Source organism: Semicossyphus pulcher, unplaced genomic scaffold (assembly GCF_022749685.1).
Source record: "Semicossyphus pulcher isolate SPU_LCO1_2020_fin unplaced genomic scaffold, fSemPul1.0.p SCAF_17, whole genome shotgun sequence".
Lineage (NCBI taxonomy): Eukaryota > Metazoa > Chordata > Actinopteri > Labriformes > Labridae > Semicossyphus > Semicossyphus pulcher.
The window spans coordinates 17,559,557-17,569,153 of NW_027211681.1; the positions used below are offsets into that span (position 1 = coordinate 17,559,557).

Here is a 9,597-nt window from a genome sequence, read left to right on the forward strand (position 1 = left end):
GATATAATCGACTGTAAATTTGGAGTTGTGATGAATAATGAATGATGGAGGTACAAGTCTTCAAAAATGCATGGGAACATAAAATTGACTCGGATGCTAATTAACTTTCGGCATGCATAAAAACTTTATTCTTTGTAGAAAAAATGTATAGGTTGAAGGACAGTTCAAGATTTACAGTAAAGATTTCCAAGATCACAAAAATTCACATATGTCACACATAAAGCACGAGCAGCGCACCCCGCTTGGTATTGTGCTTGGCAGTGCGCTGCAGTGCTTTCAGAGGAGAAAAATGATCATTAGAGCTGATGAGGCGAGGGCTTCGAATGATGACAGCGTGACAGCAGCGAGCTTTTTAATTTGTCGGATCAGATTGTGACACGCTCCATCACAGGACGCAGGAAATCTTTTCATTTGTGCAGCAGAGAGGGGGGAAAGGAGGTCAATTAGCATCAACCATTAGACAACCCAGTGACAAGCAATATATTACGGCGTGGGACAGTCAAACTAATGAGAGAGGCAGAAGAAATGTTCATTCAGGTTGGACAGAATTCTGCAATCATCCCGCTGCATTAATCACTCGTATAGCACCTGACATACGCATTCTTTAAAGTCGCATGCTCCGAGGTGTAACTCCTCGTATACGTCGCCTTCCTCGCCGTCGCGTTTGTTGCCATGTGAGGTCAGATTAACTCAAAGGAACGTCGTGTCATGTCAAACGTTTTCCACAGAACCGTGTGCATCATCTGCATATAGTTTACAGTAATTCATGCTTTACCGCAGAGTTAAATCAAAAAGGTTTTATCATTTGTCATTCAAGGTTGGAGGATATTTCATACGATGTGTGAATGACCACATTGTTTTAAAGATCAAAAAAGGCTTCCACCAATATGGTCTTAGCCAAAAGCAGCGTGAGAGAGAGGATCTCATTTTATCAGAAGAGACAATCTCAAAGCGAGTATTTTTCCCCCTTTGCCAGGCAGCCTTTATTTGACTGGCTGTCAGGTATAACGTGCCGCTCTCGATATTGATCTGAAGTACCTAAAGGTATGTGACATCATTATGAGGCTTGACCTTATCATCTGCTGCCCTGCAGCCTATAGGCAGGACTGGTCCTGAATCTAATGCCTCCTCCCCCAAAGGTGGGTACCTGGTGCGTTATAGGGAAATTGGAGGTGGTATTATTTGTTTTCCTGACCTCGTGGCACACCTCACTCTCAGGGTGTCTCCTCAGTCATGGCCTGAGGTTGGTTTTACTACTAGACCGGGTTAGCTGGAACGATCAAGTGTTGATAATGGCTATAATTGTACGGATAAATGTTGCTTGATAGCCACGACCAAACAGGGTCCAGAATAACCTTCAATGCCAACATATCTTTTTACTGAAAACTGCGCAAGACAAATACAGTACATTAAAAGTTAGGTAAAGAAAATAGAACGGCAGACAGACAAAGCTAGTGGGATACTGACATGTAAAGCCACTTAGAGCCTAACAATGACCACTAGGGGCGCTGCGTTAGCTCAGTCTGTAGAGCAGGCGCCTCATGGAGGCAAGTCCTGCCTGCATCAGCTGCTCGTTCTATTCTGACCTCAGCCCTTTACCTTTGTGCATGTCATCACCTCTCTCAACCCCACAAGTCCGGTCACCCTTCACAGTACTATCAATAGAGCCAAAAAAAAATCAGAGTACACCATACGGAAGTTGACATCAAGAGATTATTGGAATAAGATGCCATAAACATGCATGACTTTTATATAACTATATAAGGTCCGGTCGATGTTGGATTCACATATTGTTCACTGCCCTCAAGTGGCCAACAAAGCCATGAACGCAGTTTTAAAATAAGGGAGAGATCCCGGTTATGGTTTTAATAATAAGGAAACCAGCATTGATTGTTCGACTGCAAAGACATCCCTCTAAATCAAATGGGATGCGCGTTACACGCATCCACCACCCCACCCTCAACATCCTTGTTTCCCACTTTGCTATGCAAAGGGCCACACTACGCTACTACTACACTTCTATTCAGGTTACTGGGCAGATGAGGTTACCACAGAGGGGCTAAAGTCAAACTTTAGTTAGATAATTAGCCTGTTTACTTGTTTGCTTTTATCATTGTAATAAAATCCATTGTTATTTTATAAGATAAGCAATATGCCATCATAATAATCTAATTAAATGTCACAGACAGAAGAGGAGAGTTGTATCGAGTATATTAAGAACTGCTGATGCTTTTATTTAGGCAGAGATCAAAGAGAAAACCATGTCACAGTTTGCACACCTGTTAAGCTGCATTTCAAGTGCAGTTTTTCAAACCTCCTTCTTTACCTCAAGTGGAGAGCCACTTGTTCCCTCTGAGAGCTACAGTACAGCGCGTGACATTTAGTAAATCCTGAAGGTTTTCTACCTTTGTTGTATGCATTTAAACAACACATTAAAGCCACAATGTTCCTCCTGGAACCTGTCACATTTCCCAGGTAAAGCAGATGAATAAATAAAGCACCGCTGTTAGTGGCTGAACCCCCCCCCCCCCCCCCCCCCCCCCGCCACCACCCCCCTCCCCTTCTTTGTGTGATTTGCTGTTGCCTTGAGTTAGATCCTCATCTCTTTGTAGACCCTCTCCCAACAAGCATTGACCTTCTGCTCCGACATGTAAAGAGCTCCACGAGATCAGAAAGGGGGGGGGTTGTGAATAAAGGCATCAGCACTGCGAGCAGCTAAGAGACTTCATCCACTTCACTTCCACACTCCTCTCCCTCTCCCTTCTCTGTCTCTCAGAGCAGCTTTCTCTCTGTGTTCAGTGCAGGAGCGAGGATACCTTGTTGGCGGCACAAAGGAGCGGTTCTGTAATAAAAACAGCTGTCTCTGGTGGTCTCGGTGTAATTGGGATTGTTAACGTGGAGAGCTCCTGAGGGAGGCTGAGAGGAGTATGTCTTTGTGTAAAGCACACAGGCACCTCTGCAGCACGCCTTGATTCGGATGTAAGTAAGAGAGTGAAGAGGAAAGAAAGCAAACAAGTCACCTGAGTTATATCAAGCCGTGCTGCGTGTGCACTCTCTATTTTACCCGGGCTTTACTTTTGTTTTTAGGCAGTGCGGATGTATTTATACGTAGTAAGGCTCCTTGAAGTGCGGGGGAATCTTTTTCTTTTCACGATTCCACTGAAGCGTTGTGTTTTTAAAAAGCAAGATATGGCTGCAGCTTCCAGCATGGAGACAAGCCTTTGTGTGATAGCAACATTCCCTCCAATTACAGAATGAGTGTGGTGACGCACATTTAGGCCAGAAATGTTTAAAACAAGGGGGCGACATGTAAGCTGATGATACAGTAACATTGTGAAACTTGAAAAAGAAAACCATCCAAATCGGGTGTTTTTTTTCTCTCATTTGGAGCCTGTTTATTTATTAAAACATTTGTTAAAACAATATATGTAAATGATATTTGTATCAGTGTATTTCGCTGTTCTGAATAAAATGTGGGCATGAATTCATTTTTGCTAATTAATTATTAAAGATAAAAATTAAAATTTTGCATATAAGGAGATATTATAAGCCCATGTAAGCATATACAAATTAAAAAATACAAACATAAAACTACAGTACATCTAATTGAAAACCATTACTATAATAGCAAAAAAAAAGGTCTAAGATTTTTTTGGTGATACATCCCGGATTGCCACTTCTTTTTCTATTTGCCATTTCAGATCCTTCAAAGGTAATCCTGTTAATCACTCTGACTGACTGTCCTCCCTCAGACGTTGAGTTCACTGTTGGCATGGGAAGTAAAAGCCTCAGGTACGTGAACACACACAGGAAAGTGCTAAAAATGTACTTCAAAGTCAATTGCTTTTGAGCAGCTCGATCTGATTTATTTGACTTAAGATATACTTTTTTTGTGTGTGTTTCATTGTGGATGAAAATTTCATACACCAATTTAAGGTGGTGAAATATAAATGATTTCTTTAAAGTTTCATCATAAATCAGTCTGTCGGTATATATGAGCAGACACTGATTGCTCCTTGATGTCTCCTGAGCCTGATCTCTTGTCTCCTGGTGTCTGCAGGAGGTGGCTGCAGCGGTGCCTGTTTTTTTCCCCCGCTGGGGAGGCAACATATCTCTGCAGCTGCATGGCTCTATTGCAATGTAAAAGTGCTATGCTGCAACACCAACAGGCGTGGGGACATACAAAAATGTCAATGTGCATTTTTTTTTTAAAAACACAACGGGAATGATATCTAGTCGCTTAGAAAGATCGCGTCTGCCGTCACGTTAACGCTGCAGCAGCGGTAGGCTCGATTTAAACGCTTTCAGAGTTTTATTGCAGCGGTGCACACACAGGCTGTGGCCACATACAGGCGCGCGCGTGTGTGTAACCTATAATTAGGAGAAGATCACACGCTTGATCTCCTGTGAAACGTGCAATTTAATCCTCAACAATAGCAATGTATATTATTGCGATATTAAAGGTGATGAAGGGGTCAAGCATGGCTCAGGAAGTGCAGCAAGATGTCGCGCCTTCTTGTGTGTGTGTGCTCGTGTGTGTACGTGTGTGTGTGTAGAGAGAGAAAGAGGTGTTTTGAAAAATTAGAGCCACACAGAAAAAGAAACAAGTGTTATTGTTTTCCATAAGCTAACCTCCAAGAGACCTCCATGCTAACAATTATCTCACCCTATAGACGTGACCATATTAGATTATCAAATTAGACACCTCTTGTTAATTACAACGAGATTAAACGTTTTAATCACGTTAGCGATGATGTGGTTTAATTAGAGGAGAGATAAGATAATAGCCTGCTAAGACAAGTATATATATTTGCAATTAAATAGTGCTAATTATTTTCAATAATCCTGCTTTTATCGTCATTCATTACGTAACTCTAGTGGTCCCTTTTGCATGTAAAAAAGACACACGTAGCACAATACAAAATTATGCAAAATAAGTAATTTTCCCACAAGGCTTAATTTTATTTCTGGTATTTTCTGGAAGATTCTTTGGAGTAAAAATAGCTGGCGATAATATGAAGCCTTTTCCTATGGTTTAAATTGAGTTACAAATATAACAATGTAAGCCGTTGTCACCCACATTAAAATGTGCTTTTATTTTGAAAAAATAAGAATTTTTACTTTGGTTTTATAATGAAATCATAGCAATTTATATATCTTACTTTACGATAACTATTTTGATAGTTGCTGCTGTTAGAAAGTGGAGTGGAGCTGTCCATGGTATCCATCACAAACGCAACTGTCTACTTTAAAACAAAGTACAAACCTGTTTATGAGATTTAACAATGTTATATTTTTAGGTGCAATAAATAGAATTTAAAAAGTCGCTGAATTTCATAAGATTTTTTTTTGTAGGGAGGTGTTGGTGGTAAGAAGTAGAGTCATTTGAAATAAATGCCTTGTCGCAGACTGCCCATGCGCAGAGTCCCCAGCGGCGGCGGTGGTGGTGATGGTGGTGGTGGTGGGGCTAATGAAGAATAATAAATCATGAAAGGGTTTTTCAGGTACAGCTGGATAGAGTGTGTGTATGTGAGAGGGAGAGAGAGTTAGAGGGAGCTGTAGAGAGAAAGAGAGAGAGGGGGAAAGAGGGTGTGTGTGTAGAGAGCGAGAGAGAGTGAGTGAGGGAGAGAGAGAGAGAGAGAGAGAGAGAGAGAGAGAGAGGCGGAGAGAGACTCAGTCTGCCCTTCGCCTCAGAGCAGAGGCAGTTCGGGTCCCCGCAGCATTCAACGTAGTCGAAGAGGTACAGTACAGAGACTGTCACCGCCATTACTGCTCACTTACGCTCATTTTCAGGACGGAAACTTTTCAAAATAAAACCAAACAGGTCAACGAAAGCGGCAACAGTTTGAAACTTGAAGTCTTTTGGAAATCCTAAGAGACGAGAAGAAACTTTTTTCTATTTTTTCCTCTGGCGTCGTGTATGAGGAGTTCTGCAAAAAAAAAAAAATTCCAAGGCAAAAAAAAAAATATTGATACAAAACAAGGTGGAGACGGTTGAAGGAGAGAAAAACAAAAAAGAAAGAAAGGTCATTTTTTCGTGCCACAAGTCCAACAAGGAAAAGAGGTATCTGGTGCGTTCAGGTGCATGGCTTATCTCGTTTGCCAAAAAGACTTCCGCTTGTAATAATAAATAGATGTGATAACTTCAGTGTTGGACCGTCTTCAGCACTACACTTTATTCGACAGTGACTTGAGATTCCTGCGAAGCAATTGAGCTTCAACTCCGTACCGAGGAGGCGGAGTCTTAACTTATTAAAAGGAACTTGCCGAGGCTCGGACGCCCGCAAATATGATGATGATGTCTCTGAACAGCAAGCAGCATTTCGCCATGGCGCACACCAGCTTGCCCGAACCCAAGTACTCCTTGCACTCCTCTTCGTCCTCCACCTTGACTTCCAATGTTCCCTCGTCCTCGTGCTCGTCCTCCCGACACAGCAGCACCATCATCAGCAGCAGCGGCAGCAGCTCGGAGGCGATGCGCAGAGCCTGTCTCCCAACCCCACCGGTACGTATTCTGCATAATCACTGCTTAAAGGCACATTTTGACAGCCCACTTTTTTTTGCTTGATGTTTTTTTCATGTCTGCACAGCAAATCACCCAACACCTCCATATTTTTTTCCTCTGCTCAACTTATGTATTCAGTCGGCTTTGCCTCTCGTATTAATTTTTATGACCTGGGATGTTGCATGTGTCTTGTTTTGTGTGCTCTCCTTTTTTAGGATTTCTTTTTTTTCACATTCTGGAAATGTTTTAAACCGAGGAGTGGAGGGAGAATTCCCTGCTGACAGTTATGTGTGCATTCTATTTGCAATTGCAGAGCAATATATTCGGAGGCTTGGATGAGAGTTTGCTGGCCCGGGCTGAAGCTCTCGCGGCGGTGGATATAGTCTCACAGACCAAGAGCCACCACCACCCTCCACATCACAGCCCCTTCAAGCCGGACGCCACCTACCACACCATGAACACTCTGCCCTGCACCTCGTCTTCCTCCTCCTCCTCGGTGCCTATTTCTCATCCTTCCGCCCTGGCTGGCCACCACCATCACCACCACCATCACCACCACCACCAGCCCCACCAGGCGCTGGAGGGGGACCTGCTGGACCACATCACCCCGGGACTGGCGCTGGGAGCCATGGCAGGGCCGGATGGCTCGGTGGTTTCCACGCCTGCGCACCCTGCCCACATGGCGGGCATGAACCACATGCACCAGGCGGCCATCAACATGGCTCATGCCCACGGGCTACCAACGCACATGGGCATGAGCGACGTGGACGCCGATCCACGGGACTTGGAAGCGTTCGCAGAGCGGTTTAAGCAGAGACGGATCAAACTCGGGGTAACCCAGGCGGATGTAGGGTCAGCTTTAGCCAGCCTGAAGATTCCTGGGGTGGGCTCCCTGAGCCAGAGCACCATCTGCCGATTCGAGTCCCTCACGCTCTCCCACAACAACATGATCGCGTTGAAGCCCATCCTGCAAGCATGGCTGGAAGAAGCCGAGAAATCACACAGGGAGAAACTTAACAAACCCGAGTTGTTCAACGGCGCGGAGAAAAAGCGAAAGCGCACGTCGATAGCCGCACCGGAGAAGAGATCACTGGAGGCCTATTTCGCCATTCAGCCGCGTCCCTCCTCGGAGAAAATCGCAGCGATCGCAGAGAAGCTGGACCTGAAAAAGAACGTGGTGCGGGTCTGGTTTTGCAACCAGCGACAGAAACAGAAACGGATGAAATACTCTGCATGCGTCTAAGAATCGCTTTAATCCAACCACCCACTAAAAAAGACTTGGGAAGTGTTTAGAGACGATTTGTATCATATTTCCTATCTCACACCTTTTTTCAATCATCGATGACTTTGTGCTTTGAACTTCGAAAAATTCCTAAAAATTGAACTAATGACTGACGAAAAAAAACACTCCACAGTCACGTCTTTTTCTCGCTGAGAGGGGAGACGTGGAGGAAAGTGAAGCATCGTTTGAAGAGCAAGTAAGAACATTGTTTCCACACTTACTATGCTTCACCTTTTTAATGTCAACGCAGTGTGACTTACAGGACTTTAATTTTTACTTACGATTAATTTCAAATGAGGGACTACTTTAGTTCGCGTAGGCAGAAACACCCCCCTCCATTGAAAATAGTTCTGTACACACAGCGGGGCTAGTTGAACTCAAAGCACTTGGTTTGGTGACTCTCGGTGTTTATATTTTTGGCTTATAGGATAAGCTACAATTTTCCCCTCCGAGTTCGTGACGATGCAGTCTGACATTTATTCAGGGTCCACGAGGGGGATTAAAGGGACAACACACAAGCTAATATTAGATTACTGCCAAATAGCCCTGTGTAAATGAATTATTTACTTGTCACACACTTCATTTTGTGTCTAAATGTGTAATTAATTCCACTTATTTTGTTACCATGTGTAAACAAAGTCAGGGATCTATTTTTAAGATACCCGGGGTTTTGGGCTAAGGTATAGGGTTTGTTTTGTTGTTATTATTATCATATTGTTATCTTTATTATTATTAATAATAGGCCTCAGTATGTAGAGACATCCAAATAAGGAACACTCTTAAGGATTTCGCAGAATTTCGCAATTTAAAAAATATAATTTCATGCCGGCTGCAATAAGTTTACAATCCAGCGTGGGCCGGGATCTTATGAACTATTTATTGAGTGAGGTCATGTTTACTTCATTATATATTTATCGGGATTCCCCCTCCCTCCTCGTTTCGCCTGAGAAAAATCAAATTCTGACAGCAAGTAAAGCGTTGTTGTTCTGCTTTTAAAGGGAAACGACTGTGAAATCTCACAGTCACAAATTTAACATTTGAGATGGTACAATCGAGATATATATGGAGATAGTATTCTCTTCTTAAAATTATTTTATGTATGTTTTTTCTGCTGTTGATTTGTATAAATATACGCGCATCATTATGAAGTCGTTGCTTGTTAAAAAAAATCACCTTGTTTAAGTAATGTTTTTTCTTGAAGAGAAAAGAAAACAGCTTCATGGAAGTATACGTGTACAATGTAAATAGATTTCATTGGAACCAGTCGATGCACATAAATATATCCGTACAGGTTTTTGCTGTATTGCTGTTTTAGCTGAGGTAACTTATTTCTGTAATGTATGTTGCTTTTGGGTTTCCTGGTTAAATTATTCGTTTAATTTATGACATCCATGTGACTTTAATTTATTTAATTATTGAACTGCAATATGTGTTTCATTAAAGAACAAACTTTAACATTTAATCGGACGTTTTTTCCATGACTGCTCTGTGTGACGTGGCTCATCCAGACGTATTAATATTCTTTTATTTATTCATCTGCTTATTTATTGATGAGGAGGATGGGAACGGTTTAGCTGTGGGCTGCACAGCTTTTAACAGATGTGTTGTGGCTATACTTAAAGCTTATTTGACTACTGATTCTGCCATTTATTAAAGGTAGCGTGACTTTATGGCTACCAAAAGGTGTCAGGTTGGATTCTACAACAGCCATGAGCCCTGCCACGGTGCCCATGAGCAAGACACCAACCCTACCCCCAGCCAAGAGATAGATAACCAAACTGAAAATGTTAAATATAATTAGAATATCTTT

At 42.5% G+C, this 9,597-nt stretch overlaps 1 protein-coding gene across 1 annotated transcript; it reads left to right on the forward strand.

Annotated features, from left to right (window-relative positions):
• Nucleotides 1-5,740: 5,740 nt before the first annotated feature.
• On the forward strand, nucleotides 5,741-9,175 carry pou4f2 (POU class 4 homeobox 2). Its single transcript, XM_069665851.1, has 2 exons — nucleotides 5,741-6,505; nucleotides 6,819-9,175. Exons 1-2 carry the CDS (start codon nucleotides 6,290-6,292, stop codon nucleotides 7,746-7,748), a joined length of 1,146 nt encoding a protein of 381 aa, XP_069521952.1. The 5' UTR covers nucleotides 5,741-6,289; the 3' UTR covers nucleotides 7,749-9,175.
• The last annotated feature ends 422 nt before the right edge of the window (nucleotides 9,176-9,597 follow it).

What these genes read in the sequence shown, in the direction of transcription:
- pou4f2 (XM_069665851.1), top strand. Translation starts at nt 6,290, where the DNA reads ATGATGATGATGTCTCTGAACAGCAAGCAGCATTTCGCCATGGCGCAC. An exon ending in CCTGTCTCCCAACCCCACCG is followed by an intron (nt 6,506 to 6,818) that starts GTACGTATTCTG and finishes TTGCAATTGCAG; the next exon opens with AGCAATATATTCGGAGGCTT.